General features: G+C 38.4%; 1 protein-coding gene across 5 annotated transcripts in view; it reads right to left on the reverse strand.

The window, feature by feature from the left end:
• Positions 1-27,337, reverse strand: part of URI1 (URI1 prefoldin like chaperone) — an 88,301-nt gene that overhangs the window by 54,532 nt on the left and 6,432 nt on the right. For 2 of the 5 annotated variants that reach the window (XM_032324180.1, XM_032324181.1), the window contains one exon: positions 24,743-24,863. The exons of 2 other annotated variants lie outside the window; for them this stretch is intronic. In XM_032324180.1, the coding sequence (XP_032180071.1) occupies positions 24,743-24,863 (121 nt within the window). Of the gene's footprint in view, positions 1-14,668; positions 15,158-24,742; positions 24,864-27,337 lie in introns of those variants that run through there. One more of the 5 variants, XM_032324182.1, reaches the window with a different exon arrangement.

Here is a 27,337-nt window from a genome sequence, read left to right on the forward strand (position 1 = left end):
ATAGCATATAAAGTTCCAGAGATAGATGATGGTGATACTTAACATCACTGAAATCTATGCTTAAAATTGATTTAAATGATTTTGTATTATAGTTTACTACAAATTCAAAAAGGAAAAATTAAAAGTCAGGTAGAAAAACAATTGATACCTAAGATAATAATTACAGAAAAAATTAAAACTCATAATGCATGTATTACCAAAAAAAGGCAAAAATCGATGACTTTTTCATCTCTAGGAGCTTTCATCTCAAGAAACTAGAAAAAAATCATAGCCAAAAGGAAATTTTTAAAAGGAAGAATAAGATAAAAACAGAAATCAATGATGTAGGGAGCAAATTTACTAAAGAAAAATCAAAAACTGTTCCTTTAAAAAGACTGATAAAACTGATAAACCCATAGAAAGACAAATCAAGGAGAAAAACACATGCACACAAATTGCAAATTAAAGTAATTAAAAACAGCACATTACTAACAAACCTGTAGATATTAAAAAGGGAGTATTACAAATAACTCAAGTCCAATAAAATTTGAAAACTCAGACAGAAAGAAAAATTCCCTGAAAATCACATTTCCAAAACTGACACAATTAGAAATAGAAAATGTGAACAGTCTTCTTATAAACAAAGAAACTGAGACCTATTTTAAAATATTAACAGAAGGAAAACAGTAGGCCCAGACAACTTGACTAATGAATTATTTCAAACACTTAATTAAAAACAATACCGATAGTATACAAGCTCCTTTATAAAATACACAAAAATGAGTTATTTTATGAGGCCAGCATGACCATGAAACCAAAACCAAACATGAACATTACAAGAAAACAAACAAAAAAACACTACAGACCAATATCACTTGCAAAACACAGAAACAAAACACCTTAGCAAAATAATACAAAATTTAATCTCACATTATAGGAAAAGATAAACACATCATAACAAAGGGGTTTTCAGGAATACAATGGTGTCTCAATATTTTTTAAAAATCAAAATAACTCACCACATTAACATCTCAACACAGAAAAAGCATGTGATAAAATTCAACATCTACTCATGATAAAGGGAGCAAACCAGAAACAGGAGAACAATTCCTTATTTTCACAGACTATCTACAAAAAGCCTAGAGCAAACATTATAATTATAATGATAAAATATTTGAAGCTGTTCACCTGATATGCAGAACTAGATAAGGAAGCCTACTATCACTACTTTTATTCAACACTTTATTAAAGGTCCTACATCATTCAGTAAGGCAAAAAATAAAATAAAAGCCTTAAGAAGTAAAGAGAATAAAACTGCTATTATGCAGACAACATGCATGTACATATCTATACACATACTATCTGAATATACATTTAACAGTCAATATATAAAAATCAAGTATATGACCATATACCAGCAAAAACAGCAAATTACAAAATGCAATTAAAAGTAACAAACATCAAGGGATAAATGTAAAACACATGCAAGATTTATATGCTAAAAGCCAAGGCCAAAAGAAGTTAGAAAAGAACTAAATAAACTGAAAGATATACCATGTTCATGGATTAGAAAATTTAGTGCAAAAATGTCAACAGTCCCCCAATTAATCTTTAGACTCAGTGCACTCCAAGCAAAACCCCAGCAGGTTACTTCTTAAGTACTGAAAAGTTGATTCTCAAATATTCATTAAAAAGCAAAGGCTCAAGAAAAATAAAGGAAATCAAGAAGGTGAACAAAGTTAAGAGGAATTTACTACCACATACAAAGACATAGCAAAAAAATGTGGAATTCATGCCAGTAGAGGCAAATGATACAATGAAGCAGAAGAGAAACAGAATTACATATACATGGTTCACATAATTTATGAAAAAGACATACTCCATAAGAAATTGGAAACATGCATTAGAAGTAAGGGTTACAAACTGAGAATTAGTACAATATTCAAACAGAAATAAAATTTCAATTGGCTGCTAAAAGGAAACTTACTCATGTTTGAAAAGTAACATTATCTAGAGTCTCTACCATGTTTCACTACAATGTCTGGTATCCAACCAAAAATTACAAGACAGCCCATGAAAACAGGAGCAGCTGATGAAAAACCAAGAGTAAAAATAAAAAAACAAAAACAGATCCTCATTTTACATATTGCAGTTAAAAGATACTTTAAGATAAACATATTCACAAAAATAGAGCAAAGATTAGAGACATCAATTCTAGAGGCCAAGAATCCACTTAAATAATACGAAAACAAATTCTGTAAATAAAAAAGACAATAACTGAGATTATACATTTAGTAGGTGGGTTTACCAGATTAGAGATACATAAAAACAGAGGGTTAGTGAATAGGAACACAGTTCAATTGAAGGTATCTAAATTGGTATTCAGAGCAAAGAAAGACAGAACCAAAGAGAAAATCTGAAAGCAGATAAAGGGGAAAATATGTACAAATTCTTCAGAAAAGAAAACAATATAACTGACAGAAGACTAACAGAAATGAAGAAAGTCAAAAGACAATGGAATGGCATCTTAAAAGTGTTGAGGAAAGGGTGAACCTACCAACTTAGAATTAAATAAATATGGAACAGAATGTTTAAAACCATAATAATCCTAATGTTTCAGGGGTTAAAAACATATGTAGAGGTAAAATATAGGATAATAACACAAATGAGACAGGGTTGGTCAATAAAATTAAACTATAAAAAATTATTCAAATTATTTCTTAAGTGGCAAAATTTCAAAAGGTCAATGAACAATCTTCTACCAATTTAAAGTAGTCTGTACAATGTTACATATTGTAATCTTTAAGGTAATAACTGAAAGGAAAATAAGACACATATAACTATAAAGCTAAAAGAGTTTAAAAGAGTATAAAATGTATCTTAACACAAAAGAAAAAAATTCAAGGAATAAGAACAAGTATGACAGACAAGTAGGAAAGACATGGTAAGATGGGTAGAATAAGTGATGGATGAGAAAATTTAAAGACCTAATAGAGAAATAACATGTTCACAGATTAGAACTTCAAAAATAAAAGCACAATGAGGCAACATAAGGTGGCTAACAAAAAGACTGAAAATATCTAACACAGCAACATTTAACTGAAAAATGTGACATTATTTTTCAAATAAGAGCCTAATTAACATAAGCTAGTGGTCCCTTAATAAAGAAGTTATGTATCACACAGAAAGAACTGACAAGATTTAGTAAATTAGTAGTATTAAAGAGATGGATCAGGGTAAGCTAAAAAGATTCTGGTTTGAACAGTGCTGCCCAGAATTGGGATGAGGATGGACAACACATAGATTAGGGACAAAGGTGACCCACTCAATTTTAATAAATAAGACTGCACTGTTTATGGGACATTCAACAGAAGCTGCCCAAAAAGCAAAAGGTATGGGCAAGAACAGAGGGCATACAGGAGTACATGAGAGAGTACAGGCAGAATAACCAATGAGGATGGCAAAAAATGGAAAGTACAGGGATTGCTAATATTTAAGAATCAGGTGAAGAAACTGGAGACTAAGTAGTAATAGAAAAAGAGGCAGAAGATCCCCCCAAACACAGTGAAATCACAAAAGTTTCTAGGGTACACAGTTTCAGTAGTTTACAGGGAGCAATGAAAGTTTCAAATGAAGCACAGAGGTCAAGTAAGGCCAGAATTAAGAAAAGGTCCACTGAGTTTGGCAAACTAGAGTAATTTCAGTGAAAAGATGGAGGCTAGCTTACAGTAAGCTTGAGAAGTACATGAAAAACAAAAAATTAAAAAGAGAAGATTATCACACTGTATTATGTTTTGTTAACACATTTCCCTATAAATTTTTAAGTCCCTTGAGGGCAGAAAAAAATACCCTATTTATCACAGTATCCAGCAGTGTCTAGAATGAAACTCAGTCTTGTCGTTTTGTTCCTTGCAAAAAGCACTCATTTGCAATTACTTTAATATCACTCGATTCATAAAGAAATCAGGGGCACCTGGGTGGCTCAGTCAGTTAAGCATCCAACTCTTGATTTTGGCTCAGGTCATGATCTCCGGGTCGTGGGATGGAGCCCCACATCAGGCTCCACACTTGAGCCGCTTAAGATTCTCTCTCTCCCTCTCCCTCTGCCCCTCCCCCTGCCCTGCTTGTGCATGCATGTGCTCTCTCTAAAAGATTAAAAAAAAAAAAATTTTAAATCAAAGAAATCAAAGTTTTAGGAACAATGATTAAATCCATAAATTAAACAGGATTTTTTTTTTTTGCTATATTGTATTGGAATTTCTTTAGAATACAGTGTTTTTTTTAAAAACATACTTAGGGTATTCTGCCCCCCCAAAAATATGTCATTACCTTAAGGTACAGTAAATAAGTGAGTAGCAGCCAGAAATTAAGCTAAAAAGATGAGTCAGACAATACAAGAGCCTCAAATCACATTTTACTGACCCTGGATTTTATGCTAAGTTACACGGGAACTTAGAATGACAAAAGTGACACCATTCTATTTATGTTGTTTTAAAAAAAAAAAAAAGACAGCTCCCAAAAATAGGTAGAAGCAGACTAAGAGTGAAACCACCGAGACCAGAAAGGAATTACTGCCTCCAGGTAAATACCTTGAAAATAGCTATGGATAACACAGGAAATAGGAAATTCAAGGAACCAAACACACTGTTCTCTAGGTTTTGGGTTGTGTGTTTTTTTTAAGATTTTATTTATTTATTTGACAGAGATCACAAGTAGGCAGAGAAGCAGACAGAGAGAAAGGGGGAGAAGCAGGCTCCCCGCTGAGCAGAGAGCCCCATGCGGGTTTCAATCCCAGGACCCTGAGCTCATGACCTGAGGTGAAGATAGAGGCTTTAACCCACTGAACCACCCAGGCGCCCCTGGGTGGCTCAGTTGGTTAAGCCGCTGCCTTCGGCTCCGATCATAATCCCAGCTTCCTGGGATCGAGTCCCACATCGGGCTCCTTGCTCAGCGGGAGCCTGCTTCTCCGTCTGCCTCTGCCTGCCACTCTGCCTGCCTGTGCTCACTCTGATTGATAAATAAATAAATAAATGTTTAAAAAAAAATTAACACAGGGAGAATACACTAGAGATTACTGAAAACATCAACTGGGATAGATAGAAAAATGGAATTAATTATCTTAGTGTATCTTTTGACAGTTGTGATTTTATACAACTATATAAAACATGTAGAAAAGCTTCAAAACTAAGTCAAACTGATACAAAAAAAAAGCAAATACTACAATTCAATATGAATGGAAACTGTCATCAAATCCAAGAGATAACTGCACAGAAAAAGTAATAATAATTCAAGCACTTTTGAGATCAGTATCTTAACTCTATACCCTTAAGGGGGTTAATTCTGTAAGAACAAATGGAACTGCAAGGAGATTCTGAGCTTCACTTCACAGGTTTGCTGTTAGCAATGGTATTAAAGTAGTAATTCTAAAAATATTTTGTGTATATTGTAGGATAGAACAAATGAACAAATAATGATGTTGCTGAGAACCCAGGTTTTTACTATGGAAGAAGGGAGATTCAAATACGGATGGCAGAAAGTTAAAGAAGAACCCTGTGGTAATGATCTGAATGGAAAGTTTCAGGATCCACCAAATAATTTTGTTTTCAACTTTCTTTTCTGAGTAGTTCTAATTATTTGCAAAGACTGCCATTTCATGACTTCTTAAAGGTCTTCCAAAAAAATGGAGAAAATTTACTTATTAAAAGACTAAAACTCATTTCATCTTACAAATATTATATGGGTACAGTGAACTTTTTTGTAAGTCTAAGGTACATTATGGGATCCTAGTGACTGTATTTTTCCTATGTCTTTTTATTTCATCACCCTAGTAATTATACTTCATGATTACTAATTTTTCCTAACTAAGCTTTACAAAAAGAATTATACAGTAAAATGGGAGGAAAAAATCACAGAATCACCTAGAAGGATACTGCAATCAATAGTGAAAAGTCATTCTTGTTTTCTCATTGTCCAAAGTACTATACCATCTTTCAAAAGAAGTATGAAGACCAAGAGGCACTATCTTTGTAGTCTGTTTTTAGCTTTAAACAGTTGACAATTCAGAAATTTTCATTTTCTGTCCATAATGGCAAGGAGAAAAAAGTTAGAGAAGACATTTCACAATTATTAAACAAATTAGAATACGGATTTTAAAAACAGCAGCTCTCTTGACCAGTGCTGTCCAATAGAATTTTCTTTCATGTTGAAAAGCTTCAAAATCAGCACTCTCCAATGCAACAATGTACGGCTATTAAATATCTGAAATGTGGTCAATTCAACTAAGAAATTTAATTTTTTAATTTTATTTAATTTTAAATATTCTGAATTTTAAGCTTAGTAATTACATGTGATTAGTAGCTACTATATTTGCACTAGACAAAGGTAAAAAATGATAATATAAATATAAATTAAATCTCAGATTATGAATCTTCAGATGACAAAATCCTAAATTTCCTCAAACTCAACAACTAATGGGCAATATACAAAATGAACTTAAAATTAACTCAATATACAAAAAAAAGTAACTCAAATTACTCAATGATGTAAATATAAGAGAAAAAACCACAGAACTCTTAGAAGAAAGCAGTGAGCAATACTGGAGCCCAGATCTTGGTCTCTAACAATTTCTCATTAAAAAGAAACAGGGCTCTTTGAAAAAATAGTCAATTTCAGGACTCAAGCAAGAATGTAGTAAAGTAAGCCTGGGATACCTTATGCCCAAATATCTTGTGCCCAAAACCAGAGTAATCATCAAGAAATTATGGAACATGCCAAAAAGATGCAAGAGGTAGCTTCAAGGGGCTCCCAAAGGCCAAACTCTAACAATTTAAGCATCACAAGGAATAATGACAAATTATCACACACTAAAATGTTAAAAAAAAAAAAGTTTATAGTAATATTAAAAGAGGGGAAGAGGCTCTTCATAGAAAACTGCCAGCTATCAACATAGATGGTTAGAAAATCACTAATTTGCAAACATTAATATAATAACTAATTCAGGCAAGGAATACCCATGGCAAAGGGTTGTTGGGAAACAGGGTATGTAGAGTCTTCAGGCATTATTAGCATTTAAAGCACTTAATCCTACACAGGGGAAAAGGGTACTTTTATGGTGGAAAGATCTGGCAGATGCCCCCCTAAACAAGTAATTAGCAACACCAATCATGAAATAAAGTAACATGTATCTCCTGCTGTGAGGCAGTGAGAAGTTATCATCATCTATGTAGTATTCTCGTCATAAATGTTTAACTATTTTTTCATGATTTTATTCAATATACATTTCCAAATTGTGGGCCATTCTATAACAAAACTTTTGTCAACTCTTCAAAAATACCAAATTCATAAAGATGAAAGGTGGCAAGGGGGTTATTATAGATGGAAGAAGCCTAAGGGAAAGACAGCCAAATGCGATCTTGGATGGAAAGAGAGCTATAAAAAACATTTTTAGAAAAACTTAGGACATCTGAGTATATTAAATAATAACTGTGTGCCAATGTTCATTTCTTGGGTGTGAAAAAAAAGATATTATGTTTATGTAGAAATATGACCTTGTCCTAAAAGAATATGAGCTTAAGTATTAGAGACATGATAATGTCTGCAATTTACTTTCAAATAGTTCAACAAGGAAAAAAGAAAAAAGATTAGACATATGAAGAAAAATCAAATGGTACAAAATATTATTGATACTCTAAACTATTCCTTAAATTTTTCTGTCCTTTTACAATTTTTCAAAATAAACCTAACAGCTTAAATAAGAAAAACTGTCCCCCACGGAAACAAACACTGCCCTAGGGGAGACTAAAAAAGACTGAGACTCACATCAATCTGGAGATGAAGGAAAGAATGATACAAACTATAAGATTTTTAAGCCCACACTAAAAACATTAGATGACAAAATCAAGCACCTATGGCTGAAGCATAGACTCTGCACCTCCTCTTCTTTCCCCACCAGTGTTTTGGAACTATTCTTGCCTTGTACTCTAATCTGGAGAGGCCTAATATAATGAAAATGGGTTTGTTTGTTTGTTTCTTGAAATACTGTAGCATAATGTTTATTAAGAAATTCCAAAAGACTAAAATCAAACTTGTTTTTTCTAACAGCACATGACTGGCATGACAGTTAAGTGCTAATAACAGTAACAAAAACAAGTTTTTTTAAAAAATAAAATATAATTCACAAGTAATTAGTTCTAAAAACTCATTTACTTAAAAAATATACCTTTGGCTATAAACAAACTTATAACCCTGCCTTTCTTAGAAGTGAAAAAAAAAAAGCGGGGAGAGAGAGAACCTCAACATTAGAAAGATCAAACACAGTCTTCAATAAGTTACCTATAAAACTCAATTTAGAAATAGCATTCTCGGGAGGCGCCTGGGTGGCTCAGTGGGTTAAGCCGCTGCCTTCGGCTCAGGTCATGATCTCAGGGTTCTGGGATTGAGTCCCACATCCGGCTCTCTGCTCAACGGGGAGCCTGCTTCCCCTTTCTCTCTCCCTCTGCCTGCCTCTCTGCCTATTTGTGATTTCTCTCTGTCAAATAAATAAATAAAATAAAATAAAATAAAATAAATAGCATTCTCGGGCGTCTAGATGGCTCAGTCGGTTAAGCAACTGCCTTCAGGTCAGGTCATGATCCCTGAGTCCTGGGATCAAGTCCCACATCGGGCTCCCAACTCCACAGGGAGTCTGCTTCTCCCTCTCACCTTCTCCTCGCTCATGCTCTCTCTCACTGTCTCTCTCTCAAATAAGTAAATAAAATCTAAAAAAAAAGAAAGAAAGAAAGAAAAATAGCATTCTCTAGGGGCGGCTGCATGGCTCAGTATGTTAAGCATCTGACTCTTGATTTCCACTTAGGTCATGATTTCAGGGTCATGGGACTGAGCCCTGCCAGCTCTGTGCTCAGCATGGAGTCTGCTTGAAATTCTCCCTCCTCCCCCTCCCTCTCTTTATTAAAAGAAAGAAAAAAAGAAAGAAGAAAAAGCATTTCCTAAAATTCAAAACCCATTCAGAAAAACTCTTAGCTAACTCAGAATATAGGGAAATTTCCTTAACCTGATAAAAAGTAAATACTAAAAATATCCACAGTAAACATCACATTGACTGGAAATTTTGAAGGTTTACCCCTAACACCTACCACCATCATCACCATTTTTATTCAACCTTACACTAGAAATTCTAGCCAGTGCAAAAGGCAAGAAAAATAAGAAGCATAACAACTGGAAGGATAAAATAAGGCAATCCTGAGGAATCACAACAGCACTTAAACTACCAGGTATCAAGATGACTTATAAAGCTATAATAATTAGTGTAGGTTTGCAAGAAAAGACAAACAGGCCCTTGGAACAGAGTCAAGAAATGGACCCGCACATATAGTTACCTTCTTTATGACAAAAACAATGATGCAATGGAAAAAGGACAATCTTTCCAAAAAATAGTGATGGGGCAACTAGGAATGGTAAAAATGAAACCTGACCTCAATCCCCCATTATACACAAAATCAATTTCAGGTATACTGTAGATCTAAACATGAAAGGCAAAACAATAAAGCTAGAAGATAAGAGCTTATCTTTAGAATATTAGGTAGGAAAGATTTCCTAAAAACAAGACCAAACACACACACACACACACACACACACCCCAATCATAAAGGATGGTTAAAATGCAGAATTTCTTCTCTTCATCAAAAGACAGCATTACAGACTGTTAGTCAAGCCACAGACTACAGTAGAAATTTACAAAGCATTCCTTAAAAAGTACTCATATCAAAAGTACATAAAGAACTGGTATGTACCAATTAGAATATGGTGAACATCCCAACTGAAAATGGAAAAGAGATGAGCAAGTTATTTCACCAGAAACAAACAAACAAAACAAAACAAAACAAAAAAAGGCCAATAACTATTTGAAAAGGTGACCAACCCTATTAGTCAATATTAAAATGTCTAGCATTTAGACTATCGAAGGTCTCTGAGAATGCGCAACAGCTGGAGCCTTCACCCTGCTGACAAGGAGTATAAGTTGGTATAACCACTTTGGAAAACAAGCATCATAGGTAGAACTGAAGACAAAAACCCCACTAGAAGTTCAGGGCAAAAAGTACTAACCACCCAAATTGTCCACCTGAAAAACTGAGTCAAGGAAGATTCTAGTATCAGCCTAGTGCATACAGAATTTTCATGATACATGATACAACTTGCCGATCTCATTATCCCTTTCTACACACCTGAGAAATGGATGCTTATAATTTAAGATTAGTATGATTCTCAAAACACATTCCAATGGCTTCTCATCTCATAAAAATAAAAACCAAAATCCTTACAATGGCCTGGCACAGCTCTCACCATGATTCATTCTGAGCTGGCTGCCCTGACTAGAAAGCTCTTTTCAAAAATACACTCCTTTACCAAAACTATATTTTCTATCTAGCTTTACCTATCACAAACCACCTAACATTTTAAACGCGCCTATTCCATGCCTTTACCACCAGAATGTAATTTCCATAAAAGCAAGGACTTTGTTTTGTTCATTACTGTGTCCTTAGCAGAGGAATGTAGTAGACATGTGCCTGCGTGTGGCAGATACAAGCCTGACATGCAGTAGTGCTCAGTATTGGTTGAAAAGTTACATGCTTGGATTCTGGGTTTAGAGAGAACAGCTATTGTATTGGGGACAAGGCTGACAGTTTCTTAAACTATGCACAGTTCAGTTTATCAGAAGAAATATGAAAACCCTCCATTAAGTTAAATTAGTTGTTCTGCTTTATAAAAAAAAATTGAAATATTTAGTGTGAATCCAAGTTCTATATCAGGAAAGCAAAAATTATTCCAAATTCCAATGGACAGGTATAAGACCACTCAGCAGTAATCATAATAATATTATACTCATGAATTCTCCAAAGTTACTATCATCCTACAAATAAACCTATGAAAACAATTCTATACACCACTTTTTTCATATTAAAATAAAATGTCAATAATTCTGCTAATAAAGGTAATAGTATCTGGAAATATAAATTGCAAATATCATAGAAATATTACCCTGGCCAAGAAACCAAAATTTCAACATAATATAACTCGAAGATAGAATTAAATTTAACAAGATCCAAGCATGAGGAAACCTCCCTAGAACAGCCCACTACAGTCCTAGATCATAACTTATATGGCACACAGGTCAGTCTAAAGAGGCTCCAAAGTAGCTCACATTTTTTCACCAAATATTTTACTGTCATTGGTAAAACTGTATTTAGTTAAAAGAAGGGGGTAAAAAAAAATGAGCCAAGTTCTTGTCCCTGTAATCTCCTGACAAGAATTAAGAGCAAATAAAACCTCCAAGGAATAAAGAAAAAAGGAAATCAACTGGGGAATGGATGTTTGAATAAATTATACTTATCAATTCTGGAATAACCAAGAAAATAAACCACACTAACTGGTGTTCCAACTAGCCAAGAGCCATTTTTCAGGCCCAGAATGTACTTAGCATTTAAAGATACAACATTCCAGTTTTCATTACAATTAATTTAAATAAGTTTTATCAACAGCCTTTATTGAAAGAGCTAAAATCCCACCCAATTTCATTCACTTTTAGCTAAAATAAGAAATGAAATTGTGTGCTTTAAGAACATGTAATGGTGTTTACCTATATAAACTGTGAATCCTTACATATAAATGTAACTGTAACCACCCAACACATACTGCTCTACAGTTTTAAATGCCTGCATAAAAGCTCCTCATACTGTCATGTTCTAATCAATATCCTAAAGTTGGATTTTTAATTTTTCATTGTTGGATTTTTAATTTTTCATTATTATAAACAAAGCTGCAGGGAACCTTTCTGTACATGTCGTTTTGTTACATCAAAAAGGAACAAAAAGACGCTTTAACTAAAAAAAAAAAAAAAAGTTTTTGAAAATATTTCAGCTTTGATGCTATATATGAAAACAATGTTAAAATATTTGATCCTGTCCATTTAGTACAGATGTCATTTGTCAGAGCGGTGGCTCGTTTATGCCCCTCCTTTTGTCTTTTTCTTTCCTCAGTCAGTAATTTTTTGTCTTATTAATCAGTGCTCCAAACATCAACAAGGGAAAAACAGAGGAACCAACTCGTCATACTTCTTAGCTGAATTTGAAGAAAAACGAAACAAAAACAAACAAACAAACAAAAAACCTAGTGATGAGCCAACTTTTAAACCACAGTACCTGGCAGCCTTTCTCACACAAGGCTCCCAGTGAAAAATAATGCCCTAAATCTTATGTATCCATTATATGTAATGAATTAATTTCTCTCCTCTGCATCTAAAGCCTACTAGCTACATGTACACACACACACACACACACACACACACACACACACACGGTCATTCATATCATTCATACACTATCTTCAGGTGTTAATTCTCTCTCACACTGGGAAAACCACTGGAAAAACGGAAGTCCTAAAGCACATTTAACTGGATTTATATTAAAAAAACACTAAGTGTCACACAAATACAAAACTACAATGACATTTTTCCTTTTTTCATTCTAAGAATGTCCCAACACTTCTTTTATTACTGTACTATGGCCAGGTTGGTTTTAAAGCCTAAATAAAATCCCTCACAAAAATTTTTAATTGAGTATTTACTAGGTAAAGTTTTCCTATGCTAAAAGATAATTAAAGTATAGCTATCTAACCAGTATATTTTGTGGCATTATGGGTCTCCTGTTCACAGAAACAGATCCTTTAAAATACAGTGTAGTCTATTTAGGAAAGGGCTTTATCATCAACTGGGAATGATTTACATACCCATGACACACATGCACTTGCTTACTTTATGTGCCAAAACATTAACACAACACAGAAAAGTAATTTGGTAACATAGTCAATGTCTACTGAAAATAGTTATATAACTGAAAAGGCCGTCTTCAAATATAACTGAATACTATACCGGAAAGCTGTTCAGAGCACCCCAAAATGTATCCTTTGTATTTCAGCCACACTAACATCGGAATAAAACTAAGGATGTCTCTTTTTACCATGACAAACAGAAGAAAACATATCAAGTCAGCATTATGCACATTATACTATGAGACAGACAAGAGTAATCTCTCTACAGAATACACTACAGGCAATGGGAACACCACCTTCTAAGACTCTATTTCACACTTCCTGAAAGAACAAAAAAATGTAAATCGTTTTGACAAAAAAATGAATAAATTCTTCTCAGGAAGAGCGGTCTTTTTTCTCTTCCAAAAAAGAAAAATGGTAATAATAAGATCCAGTAATGTCTACTAATTTAAATACAAAACACTTGTTGGATTAAAAAAAAAAAAAAAAAAAAAAAAGCCAAATTTAAAACCCAGCAGTTGGGCGCCTGGGTGGCTCAGTGGGTTAAGCCGCTGCCTTCGGCTCAGGTCATGATCTCAGGGTCCTGGGATCGAGTCCCATATCCGGCTCTCTGCTCAGCGGGGAGCCTGCTTCCTCCTCTCTCTCTCTCTCTGCCTGCTTCTCTGCCTACCTGTGATCTCTCTCTGTCAAATAAATAAATAAAATCTTTAAAAAAATAAAAAAATAAAACCCAGCAGTTGTACAAGGCACTGGTGGGGGTGGTGGCTGTCAGAAAAGGAAATACAATGTATAAAATAATTTAGAACTAGAACAAATTAGGAAAGATTCCCACAGTCATCCTGACAGGTAGCTTCCAAGCAAGCCAGGATTTCTCAGGTTGTATCAAAAGTCCCTCACCTAGCGGAACTGAGTATATTTATATACCTATGTAAATAGTTATTTTTATACAGGAATGTTCAACAGAAAAAGTTAGGGATTCCCACTGTTAAACTTTTGAAACAACTTCCTAAGGCTTTTAACCAAGATAGTCCCAAAACGGCCTAGGACCTTTTTAAGTAAATTAATGCTGCTTGTCAAAGAATTTCAAATTTTAAGCAAATCACCTGGACCTGAAATGTTACAGAATCCAAAGCGGGGGGGGGGGATCTCAAATTAAACATTAACACTGTATGTCTTAAATTGGGCAAACTTTTTCATATACAATCCCATTAGGAAATGCAAAACTTTCTTCTCTCTACACTGGCAGCTCAAAACTCACATATGATACGACTGGAGTTAAAATGTAATAAAACAGCGTCCTGTTTTGACGAAAACTAAACAAAGCTGGAATTGCACATGAAGGGTATCCTTACAAAGCTAATAAAACTTCTAAAAGCGATCAGATAAAGAGTAACAGAGTCTACATTTTAGCAACAGTTTTTTTTTGTCAAGCTGATAAGGTGAGCACTTCCATTAACCGCCTCCCCCACCCCACAAAATTCCCACGCACTTTTGCATTCCTAACGTCTAAAACCTCACTTAGATAAGCCAGTTAAACAGATTGTCACTTCCCTCTCCCCGATCCCTCCCCTCCCCTCGAAGGTCAAAGGGCTCCAGACAAAAGACAACAAAAGCACGTGACAAAAGTTTCTCCCAACAGTTTCTCTCTCCAGGCCCAAAGGCAGTGCTCCCCCGCGGCACCGGGTCAGGCTCGAGCTGCGCCCCACACCAGAGGGCTGCGGCCCACAGACGGCAGGAGGGGCCCGCCGGGGCGGGCGAGAGGGAGGGGGATCGGACCCCCGAGGAGGGTCCCAGCCCCGGGAAAGGGGGCGCGGGCGCCTCCCGAGACCACCGGCGGAAGCGCGGGGTCCGGAGCGCGGCCTGTTACCTTTTCCTGCTCCTCGCGGAGCCGCGCCACCTCCGGGGCACGCAGCGGCGCCGCGGCCGAGTCTGAGGCTGAGGCTGACGCTGAGGCTGAGGCCGAGGCCGAGGCCTGGGGCCCGGGGTCGGACGGGGCCTCCATGGCGGGGCCGCCGGGGCCTCAGCGGGGCGAACGAGTCCTAAACAAATGTTTATGGAGGCGGCGTGGCCGGCGGCTGCCCAGAGCCCGCGTGCTCGCCCTCATGCACTGCGCGCCCGGCGCTGAGGAGGCCGCGCCCGCCTTCTCCGCTACCGCGGCTGCCGCTGCTCGCGTCCGGGCTGCCCGCGGCCGCATCTCACACGCGCATGCCGCCCGCCGCCGCCGCCGCCGCCGCTGCCGCCGCGGGCTGAAAGCAGCAGGCGGACCGGTGAGAGCTGGAGGCGCCTGTCCGGTGGCCCGGCCGAGACAGGCGTCCTGTGGCGGCCGCGCCTCCTCCGCGCCTCCCCCGTAAGCTCCGCCTCTCGCCCCGCCCCGCGCGGCACGTCGGGAAGCGCGTGCGTGGCCTCCTCCCTTGGCCCCGCCCCCCGGGGCGAGTCACGTGGTGAGGGAACCTAGCGGCTGGAGTAGGCTTATCCTGGGCTGCGCCGGGTTGCAGCCCTCTGGAAGCTTTCATTCTAGCGGTATTAACGCTCAGAGAGTACTCCTGGAGATGAGCACTGTCTTATTCTTGTGCCCTTTCATCCTCCATGCTCCAGTCGCTTAGCGCTGCGTCTGGAGGTAGGGGCTCAGTTTATGCACCAAAGCAGTTTCATTAGGACATTTAATTTTAGCAAAGTCAACTCTTCCCTGTGCCTGTTTAATGACTTAAAATATGCAATTATATTTTGCCGTGTATTAATTACTGTGTTTGTATTAATATAGTGCTATGTTTGGACTATTTAAGAGATTTTTCAAAGATAACTCTGTCCATTCTTTTTCTCTTATTTCAGAACTATGCCCCTTTTCTCCTAGGACCTCTGTACACAGTAGGCGCCCAATTAATGCTTACTAGCTGGAACCGGCCTTGGCCTAACAACCACCTCTGCTCCAGTTCCTAACAGGAATGGAGAGACCCTGTTCCTTCGGCATTGTACAGATGGGAATGGGCTTGGAGTTACCTGCAGTTTACACCTTCGTGTGCCCGCTTGCTCTATTTCTCTTCCCTCCTAGCCTGCTCCCCAGTCCAGATAGAGACCCTTTTCCCATTTGCTTCAAAGGAAGAGAGAAGGAAAACTTGGACAAATGGTCAATGTTAATTCCTCTTTTCCTCACTGCATATCCAACATCAACACCTTTGAAAGAGCCAGAATCTGACTGCTCGTATCACCTCCTCCAGCTCCACCATCATGTCTCTGTCCTCAGCCAACACTGTAGAGTTTTCTCTGGCCTCCTCGTTTCCACTCTTGTCCCCTGAAATGGACATGGTCAGCTGCCCACCCGATCTCCCCTCCTTCAGATGTTCAGCCCCAGACCACATGACTCCTATTCCTGTGGAAAGCTGACCCACCCCCAGCTCCAGTCTAAAGACAATGCATTTTCCCAATAAGTGGCTGATTCAGGAATGGGCATGTGACACTTCAAAAACAGAGGTTTTCTGGAGGTTTCTGAAAAAATTCTCCCTCATTCTTTGGAAGTATTTCCATTTAGGAAAAAAAAAAATTACCCATCCCTTGGTGGGGAAGTACAAAGCATATGGCCGTGAGTATTTCAGGTCTAGAAAGACAGCCTGGACACCTCCCAGACTCAGAATGAAGTTGAGTCTGTGGTCAGCAGAGCCAAGAGACAGAAGTTGAGTTCTCCTATGTCACAGCACTTAACTCAGGGCTGAATCTGCCAATTCTGAAATCTGCATTACTTTGGACTTCTGGTTAAAGAGACCAGTAAATTTCCTGACTGATTAAGGCAGTTTGCATCAGGTTTTCTATCACTAGCAGCCAAAGTCTCTGATTCATGCGCCCCCAATCTGTTCTCAGCTCAGCAGCCTGAGGGAGCTTTTAAAAATAACCAGATCATGTCATTCTCCCTGTTTGAGCCCTCCATGACTTCCCCTGCAACCAGAATAAAATCCAGACATCCTACTAGAATTCTGGACTGCTTGACCCACCTCTCCCACTTCCTCGCCAGCCCCCTGCCCACTCATACCCACCACCTTTAGTTTCCCCCTTTTCCTGACTCCAAGTCTTGGCACTGGCTGAGCATTCTGCCCGCTGTACTCCAGATCTTTGCATGTCTACTCCTTTGTATTACACAGGCCTCAATTCAAATCAAGAGGCTTTTCTGACATCCTGTCCATAGAAGCCCCTCCCCTCTCCTCCAAGCCTCCCCCAGCACCTCACTTTTTAAATTTTCATAGCACTTACCACTTTTTAGGATTCTCACTTGTATCTGATCTGCTTCCATACTGGTCACTTTCTCTTCACACTAGAACACCATCTCCATGAGAGCAGAGAGTTGGTAGACATTCTGTGAAATTTGCTGCTTCCTTCTACTAGGTCCTAGAGCCCAGAAGTGACAGCAGAAGAACTTGAACTATAAACCCAGACAGACCCAAGTTGTGATCCCAGCTCTGCCACTTGTGTGCTGATAAGTGTTAGGCAAGACACTTAACCTCCTCCTGAACTTCTTTAATTTGTACAACAAGTCTTAAAGTGATACCTGCTTCAGGGTTGGCTTGAAGAATAATGGTGATCACAATTATAAAACTTCCTGCACCCACCTAAAACCCTTCACATTATAATCACTCATCCAGGTATTCAGCCACCCCAAAATACCTTCAATAAAAGAAAATGAAATTTCTGCAAATATTGCTGACCCTCTTCCATGTACCAGGCCCTCCACTGGGCATGCAGAAATGAGGTAAGCAAGGGCCCAGAACAGTCCATGGATCTTGGAGTCAGTGGAGGGCTGCAGACGTTGAATGAGTTTCTTACAGTTCTGTGGGAAGTTTGTCCCTAACTCGCAGGTCAAAAGACATCCCCTCCAAGAAGCTCCCCTAGTACTTCATCTGCTTATCCTTAGAGTTGATGCTGATCACTTTAATCCTTGTAGTAGGTGGAGATTTTTGTACATTTCAGCCTCCCCTCCATGGAGAGGATGAAATCTTCCTTAAATCTGAAAAATACATAGCAACAAGCATGGCAGTTGCTGCAGTTTGCTGCCATCTCTCAGCTGCCAGTGACAGAAATTCAACTTAAAGTGACTTATGAAAAAAAAAAAAAGTGGCATTCGGGAAGACATCTGGCAAAATGGTGGAGTAGAAGGCCCAGGGAACAGTTCCTTCATCAAAACAACATCTAGTTTCTATAACTCAAAACAGGAAACAGTTCAGAGTCAACTATTTGGCAACTCTGGAACCTGAACAGATAAAAAAAAAAAAACAAAAACAAAAAATGGGAGAGTGCATAATGAAGGAAGAAGTCACTAACTGTTGGTAAGAGGCTAGTGGTGGGGAGGGGGGTGTGAGAGCCAGCTGCCATGCCCCGTTCCTCAGCCCCCACCCCACCATGCAGCTGTGGGATTGGCAGCCAGCATTCCCGGAATGGTCGGCTGATGCCAGGATGAGCAGTAAGATCCTTGTTATGTGTGTTATGGGGTTATGCATTTCAGTCAGTCTACCAGCTCCCTGAGAGACTGTTGGAGACAGCACCAAGGCTAGTCTGGGTTTTAGCCTTCTGGAATTGTAGCAGTCTCCCCTACCAGCATCTATGGGAAGATTTAAAGGGAAAGAACACATTTTTTTTTTTTTTTTAAGGAAATCTTTGTCAAATCACTGAATGGCTGCAGAGCTAACAGAACAGAAACTTCAATGACCATACATACCAAGGTATACACTTTGAAAAAAAAAAAAAAAGTTGGAAAATCACTAAACAAATGGTGTCAAACTCCAGCAAGCAAAACTCAGCAATCCCTAGAGCAGGAAAATTGGATTTCCAGAATTACTGCATAATAATACTCAAAATGCCCAGTCCTCAACAAACATCATAAGGCATACCAAAAAATAAAGATGTAAAGCCAATTCACAGAAGAAACAATAATTAGAAACCATCCCTAAGAAAGCTCAAACCTTAGAAATATTAGTCAAAGACATTAAATCAACTGTCTTAAATATACTTAATAAGCTGAAGGAAATCATAAACAAAGAACTAAAGGAAACCCAAAGAAAGGAACAAAATAGAAACACTAGAGCTGAAAAATACAATAAGTAAAAAATAAAATAATGAAATCACTAAAGGAGCCAAAAAGCAGGTTTGAGCAGACAGAAGAAATCATCAACAAACTTATCCAGTCAGGTACAGAAAGAAAAAAAAGTGAAGAGATAGGAAGAGAGCCTATGAGCCCAAGGGATACCACTAATCATACCAACATTTGTACAACAGGAGTTCCAGGAGAAGAAAGAGAAAAAGTCACCAAAAATTTTTGAAAAAATAATAGCAGAAGACTTACCCAGTTTGATGACAGACTGAATACACACATCCAAGAGGACTAAGCAACTCCAAGCAGGATAAACTCTAAGAGATGTGTATAACTGAGATACATTATAGTCAGATTGTCAAAACACAAAACAAAAAGACAATCAAATACAACAAGTAACAAGCAACTTGTCCATATACAAGGAATCCTTTCTAAGAATAACAGCCAATTTCTAATCAGCAATCAAGGAGGCCAAAGGGCATATTCAGTTCTGAAAGGGAAAAACAAACTCTCCACAACAAATTCTATATTAGACAAACTCTCTTTCAAGAATGAAGGAGAATTGGGGCACCTGGGTGGCTCAATGGGTTAAGCCTCTGCCTTCAGCTCAGGTCATGATCTCAGTGTCCTAGGATCAAGCCCCGCATGGGGCTTTCTGCCCAGTGGGGATCCTGCTTCTCCCTCTCTCCCTGCCTGCCTCTCTGCCTACTTGTGACTTCTCTCTCTGTCAAATAAATAAATAAAATCTTTAAAAAATAAAAGAATATAAGAGAATTGAAACATTTCCAGGTAAATAAGAACCAAAGGAGTTCATTACTAGTAGACCTGCTTCACAAGATTTGCTAATGGGAGTCTGCTGAAATAAAAGAACACTAGACAATAACTCAGTCATATGAGAAATAGAGAACACTAGTAAAAGTAGTAGCTACATAGGTAAATATAAAAACCAGTATTATTGTAGGTTTGGTTTGTAATGCTTTTTACACCTATAATTTAAAAGATAAGTGCATAGAACAATCATTATAAATCTATGTTAATTGGGCACACTGTGTATAGAAATGTGATCTGGGACAATAACAATATAAAGGGAGAAGGGCAAAAACTGTAGAGGATCCCAGTGTATACCATTGAAACTAAGTTGGTTTTATTCAAACCAAGGTGTTACTAGTTTAAGATGTTAATTGTAGTTCACAAGGCAAGTACTATGACAATAACTAAAAATATATACAAGACAAGGAAAGAAGGGAATCAAAATGATATACTACAAAATAATAAATACAAAAATGTAGGAAGTGAGGAACAAAAAACATAAAAGGTACACAAAAACAAATTGCTACTTGGCAGAATTAAGAATTAAGTCACTCCTTATCAATAATTTCTTTAAATGCAAATAGAGAGGTTCCTGGGTAATGCAGTCATTTAAGCATCCAACTCTTTGTTTCAGCTCAGGTTGGGCTCTCAGGGTCATGAGAATTGTTATGCTCTAAATGTTTCTCCAAAACTCTCACATTGAAGACCTAACCCTCAATGTACTGAATTTGGAGATAGATCTTTTATGAAAGTAATTAATTTTAAGTAAGATCATAAGAATGGGGCCTGATCCAATAGTATTAGTATCCTTACAAGTTGTACACCAGAAAGCTCATTCTTGCCACATACATGCTGAGGAAAGGCCATATGAGGACACAGTGAAAAACGGTCATCTCTAAGTTAGGAAAGATCTGTCACTAGAAACTGAACTTGCTTGATCAGGAACTTCTTGCTTCCCAAACTATGAGAAAACAAATTCCTGTTGTAAAGCACCCAATCTATAGTATTATTATTATTATTATTATTATTATTATTATTATTATTATTTTATGTTAGTCACCATACAGTATGTCATTAATTGTTGATTTGGTATTCCAAGATTCATCATTTATGTGTAACACCCAGTGCTCCATGCAATATGTGCCCTCAATATCCATCACCGGGCCAACCCATCCTCCCACCCCTACTCCCCTCTAAAACCCTCAGTTTGTTTCTCAGAATCCACAGTCTCTCATCATTCTTCTCTCCCTCTGATTCCCCCCCTTCATTTTTCCTTTCCTTCTCCCAATGTCCTCTGTGTTATTCCTTATGCTCCACAAGTAAGTGAAACCATTTGATAATTGACTTTCTCTGCTTGACTTATTTCACTCAGCATAATCTCCTCCAGTCCATCCATATTGATGTAAAAGATGAGTATTTGTCTTTCCAATTCTACCAAACATTCAAAGAAGAAATAATATCTATTCTCCTGAAGTTCTTTAAAAAAATAGAAACAGAAGAAAAACTTCCAGACTCTTTCTATGAGGCCAGCATGACCTTGATCCCCAAACCAGGCAAAGACCCCATCAAAAAGGAGAATTTCAGACCAATATCCCTGATGAATATAGATGCCAACATTCTCAACAAGATCCTAGCTAATAAGATCCAACACTATAATAAAAAGACTATCCACCATGACCATGCAGGATTTATCCCTGGGAATCAAGGGTAGTTCAACATTCGCAAATCAACCAATATGAAAGAATAAATTAGTAAGAGAAGAAAGAACCATATGGTCCTCTCAATCGATGCAGAAAAAACATTTGACAAAATACAGCATCCTTTCCTGATTAAAACCCTTCAGAGTATAGGATTTGAGGGAACATTCCTCAACTTCATAAAATCCATCTATGAAAAACCCACAGCAAATATCATTTTCAATGCAGAAAAGCTGAAAGCCTTTCCCTTAAGATAAGGAAAACAAACGACAAGGATGCCCGCTCTCACCACTACTGTTCAACATAGTACTAGAAGTCCCAGCAACAACAAAAAGAAATAAAAGGTATTCAAATTGGCAAAGAAGAAGTTAAACTCTCTCTTGCAGATGACATGATACTTTATGTGGAAAACCCAAAAGACTCCGCCCCCAAATTACTAGAATTCATACAGCAATTCAGTAATGTGACAGGATACAAAACCAATTAACAGAAATTCATTGCTTTTCTATACACTCACAATGAAATTCTAGAAAGGGCAATTAGAGAATCAATTCCATTTACCATAGCACCAAAAACCTTAAGATTCCTTGGGATAAACCTAACCAAAGAGGTGAAAGATCTATACTCTAGGAACTACAGAACACTCATGAAAGAAATTGAAGAAGACACAAAAAGATGGAAAAACAGTCCAGCTCATGGATCAAAATACCATAAGCATTTTTCAAAGTGCTGGAACAAATAATCCTAAAATTTGTAGGGAACCAGAAAAGACCCTGAATTGCCAAGGAAATGTTGAAAAAGAAAAATAAAGCCAGGGACATCACATTGTCTGATTTCAAGCTCTATTACAAAGCTGTGATCATCAAGACAACATGGTACTGGCACAAAAACAGACACATAGACCAATGGAACAGAATAGAAAGCCCAGATATGGGCCCTCAACTCTATGGTCAAATAATCTTCAACAAAGCAGGAAAAAAATGTCCAATGGAAAAAAGACAGTCTCTTTAATAAATGGTGCTGCGAAAATTGGACACCTACATATAGAAGAATGAAACTCAACCATTCTCTTATACCATATACAATCTGTGGTATTTTTTAATAGTAACCAAAGAAGATTAATAAAATAATACTCCTCAAAGGAATCTATCGATTCAAAGCAATCCCTATCAAATCCCAATGACATGTTTTGCAGAAGTAGAAAAACCCATCCTAAATTTCACATGGATTTGCCAGGGATCCTCAATAGCCAAAAAAAAAATCTTGAGAAAGATCAAAGTTTAAAAAGACCTCACACTTGCTGATTTCAAAAGTTACTGCAAATCTATAGTAATCAAAACACTGTTTTTAGCATAAGGATAAACATATAGACCAATGGAATTGAATAAAGAGCCCAGAAACGAACTCTCCCATACATGGTAAATTGATTTTTGACAGGAGTTCCAAAATCATTCAGTGGGGGAAAGAAAAGTCACTTCAACGAATGGCACTAGAGAAACTGGATATCCACATGCAAAAGAATGACATTGTACTCTTACCTTACACCATATACAAAAATTAACTCAAAATGAATAAAATGTAAACATAATACCTAAAGCTTTAAAACTCTTAGAAGAAATCATAGGGGAAAATCTTCACGATTTTGGAATTGGCACTTTCTTAAACAATACACCAAAAGCACAGACACAAAATATATAGGTATATTTGACTCCATCAAAATTAAAAACTTTTATGCATCAAATGACATTATCAAGAGAATGAAAAGATAAATAGGGGGGAGATATTTGTAAATCATATCTTATAAGGGTTTAATATCAAGAATATCTACCCATACCTATATTTATTCTATATATCTCTCTATATAATTTTATATGTCTCCTACAACTCAACAAGAGAAATCAATTCAAAAATTGCCGAAGGACTTGAAGAGACATTTCTCCAAAAAAGAGGTACAAATGGCCAAGAAACACATGAAAAGACACTCCATTACCCTAACCATTAGGGAAATGTACATCTAAACCACAATGAGCTACCAATTCAAGGTCACTAGGATGAATTCTGTGAAGGAGGAGGACGAGGAGGACGATGAAGGAAGGAAGAAAGGAAGGAAAGAAGAAATAAGTGTTTGCAAGGATGTAGAGAAATTGGAACACTCTTTCATTGCTGTTGGGAATATAAAATGTTATAGCTGCTATAAGAAAGTTAGGCAATTTCTCAAAAAAATAAATGTAGTGTTACCGTATGAACCAATAATTTCACTCCTGGACGTATACCCCAAAGAAGTGAAAACAGATACTCAAATACATCTATGTTCATAGCATTACTCACAGCAGCCAAAAGGTGAAAAAAAAAAATCAAGTTTCCATCCATAGATAAATGGTTAAACAAAATGTGGTGTATATATTTATACTGTGTATATACATATGCATATGAACATTATTTAGCCATCATAAAGAGGATTTAAGTTCTGATACATGCTGCAACATTGATGAATCTTGAAAACATGAAATAATGTCAAATGAATGTGAAATTCATCCGTAAATGAACTAACCCAGATGCAAAAGTACAAATACAGTATTATTCCACTTATATGAAATATTTAAAGCAGGTAAATTCATGGAGACAGAAAGTAGATGAGAGATTACCAAGGCCTGCAGGTAAGGAAAATGGGGGTCATTGCTCAGTGGTTGCAGAGTTTCTGTTTGGAGTAATAAGAGTTCTGGAACTAGTGGTGACACAGCATTGGTTAAATGTTGTTATGCAACATTGCGAATGCAGTCAAAGTCACTCAACTGTATACTTAAAGATGACTAAAATCATGTATTTTATATTTTCCCACTGAAACAAAGAAAGGAAGGAAGAAAGAGAGAAAAGCTGAAAGAAAGAAAGAAAAAAAAGAAAGAAGGAAGACAGACAGACAGACAGACAAGGGGTGCGTCTGTGTGGCTCAATCCCTTAAGTGTCTGACTTTGGCTCAGGTCATGATCCTAGAGTTCCAGGATGGAGCCCTACTTAGGGCTCCCTACTTAGCAGGGAGTCTAGTTCTCCCTCTGCCCATCCCCCACTTGTCCTCTCTCTTTGCTCTCTGTCTCTCTCCAATAAATAAATAAATCTTTAGAAAAAACAAAAAGACAAAGGAAGAAACAATGGGCTTTCTTGCCTCGTGTAACTGAAAAGTTCAGTGATAGTTGTAGATAAGGCTAGACCCAGGAGCCCAATATACAGCATCATGGATATGTCCCTCTGCTCCTCCTTGGACTTTCTTCTGCATTGCTTTATTCTGAAGCAATTTCCTTAAACATGGAGGCTCCCAACATTCTAAGTCATCAATGTACGTACTGAGCAATCTTTGCGAAGAACGTACTTTTTTCTTCCTAGATAGGCTGGCTTCACTGTCCACAGCTCTGGCCCAAGAGGAGGGGATGGTCAAGTCCATTCCAAACATAACAACTATGGCTATAAGAAGGTGTCTTCCCAAAGACAATCTGAAGACATGGGAGAGCATGTTATCAGGCAAAGCCTCAATTGCCCACCACAAGCTTTAGGACTTCGACAAGGGTTGCTGGCCCCCAGGAGCCTGGATATTTCTTCTTTTCAAAATTTTTATTTTTTAACCTACTCTTTTCCCTGGTGTAGAAGTTAGCCAACCATAAAATGGTAAGTAATACCAGAAGAAGAAAGATGAGAGTCCTAAATGATCCACTTAGTGGATGATCAAAAGCCTGTGTCAATTAGGATTTATTAAGTTGCAAATGTGTTACAAACTGCCTTAATTTAAAAGACAATTTATTGGCTCTTAATACTGTAAAGTTCAGGAGTGGGTCAGCTTTCAGGTGTGGCTTGATTAAGTGGCTTCAACAACAACAGCTGGGCTTGCTTTCTCTTCTCTGAGCCCTGTCTTCTGCTGCATCTACATCATTCTCAGCTGTCTGGGAGCTCCAAGCTCCCAGCCTCTAGGGTACAGGGGGTAACTCTGCCTGCTCTCAGTGAGAAAGAGAAGCTTCAGTATCCTGGTTTTCCCAGCAAAAGTCTTAGAGCATCCCACTGACTCTGAACCGGGTCACATGCCCTGTTCTGAGCCAATAAGGTGTCTGAAGGACATCGAAAGTTGAACTAGTTCCCAATGCCATGTACCCCCAAAGCTCAAGCCCTGGTTCCAAAGGAAAGGGAGGGATCCTGGGTGACAGAAAAATCAAGCAAATGTCTGGGATACCTCATGTGCTCACAGGAGCTTGGTAAGGATGGTTAGTTGGGGCATTTAGTTAGCAAATTGGGACTTTAGGCTTCATGGTGGTATATCTCCCTCTCCTGCCCACCTCAGGCCCTGAGGTTTCTCTGAGTCTTTCCAACTCAGAATGATATCAGCATGGGGAAGGAGAAAAGCCAGGGCAGGGCGGGGGAGATCTGTGGTCCAATCCAATTCTATCCTTTACCAGTATAGGATGGGGTAGAATGAACCTGTTGGTCAAGGTCTCTGCATTACTCACACCCACAGCTCCTTCTCCAAGAACCCGCTTCTGTCATACCTGTCAAGTAATCCCCGACCCTTGTTAAACCTGGTCCTCTGAGAAGCAAATGCCAAAACAAGACCAAGATGTGCAAGATTTATAAGGGAAACACCTGTGAGGGCAAATGGGGAGGGAACCGGAAGAGGCCGGCCATAAGGACGTTGGCCCACAGTGTAGACCTTGATGCCAAAGGAAGGAAAAAGGCTTCCTTCTTAATTTTTCTACCCAAAACAGAAATTTGGGCAGAAGCACTCAAGACTGCAGTGCAGTTCCAAGGACAGCTCAGCAAAGCTGTTTTGAGGAGTCCTCAAGCCAAAGAGGGCCATCAAAGGAATCCGATGCATCCCAGAAACAGGCCTAACTCAGGATCCCCACCAGGCCCAGTGATAATTGGGAGGCACAGCCTTCACAAAGGCCTTCAAACACACTGGCACCTCTGGCATTGCAAGGTCCACAGTCAGAGACCTGAAGGCTGCACACCACTGCTCAGTTACTCTGCTTGGATGTCTGTGTCAGACAGGAACCCTGAAACCTGAGGCCAGAGGCTGCACACTCAGGGCTGCAGCGGACAGACCCTTCCTTAAATGAGCAAGGGCGGAGGGGGGAGGGTTGCTGGAGGAGGTGGCAGACTAGAATTCCTGCTCATCTCAGGGACCTATTGCTACTTAGCCCAGCGTGATCCCATTCTCCGGGAGAAGCCAGATTTCTGAACTTCTTTGCAAACTCACCCAATTTTTAAAAATATCGGCAACGAATTCAACTTTAAGAAATAAAACGGTATGCTAGCCAAAAACACAGGTTGTGTGGGGTTTGTGAGAGGTGGGTCTGTGTTGAGGGCTGTTGGGGCTCTGGACCAGAGGTACTGAGACAGGCCTGCAGAGAGTGGAGAGTGATACAAAGGCAGGGGAGGCTGTAGGGATGCTGGGCTATGAGGCTCAAAAGCAGCGCCCCCAAGAGGACCAGCTGGTGTTGACTCAGCCCAGGACCAATCTTGGGAGAGGAGGTGACCCCTCGCCACAGCCATCTGAGAAGTCCCTCGTTCCTTTCAATCAAATCTCCTTTTCTTCTTGAGCACACTTAAAGTGAGTCCCTCATCCTGACGACTATTCACACTGCCTGAGTTCAAAGATACTCTACAGGAGTATACTGTTCCGTAAAGCTACAGTAATGCCAACAATGGGGAGATGGCAAAGGCATAGGCACACAGATCAGTGGGGCAGACAGAGAGTCCAGAAAGAGTTTCATACAAATATAGTCAACTGAGTTTTTACAAAGGTGCAAAGGCAATTCAGTGGAGAAAGGATAGGTGTTTTTTTTTTTTTTTCCCCAATTAATGATGCTAGAACAGCTGGGTGTCTATTTGCAAAACAAAGAAACAAAAGTATACCCACCTTGTATTTTACACAAAATTAACTCAAAAAATTAAATCATAGACTTATATCCAAAATACA

This window comes from Mustela erminea, chromosome 19 (assembly GCF_009829155.1).
Source record: "Mustela erminea isolate mMusErm1 chromosome 19, mMusErm1.Pri, whole genome shotgun sequence".
Taxonomy (NCBI): domain Eukaryota; kingdom Metazoa; phylum Chordata; class Mammalia; order Carnivora; family Mustelidae; genus Mustela; species Mustela erminea.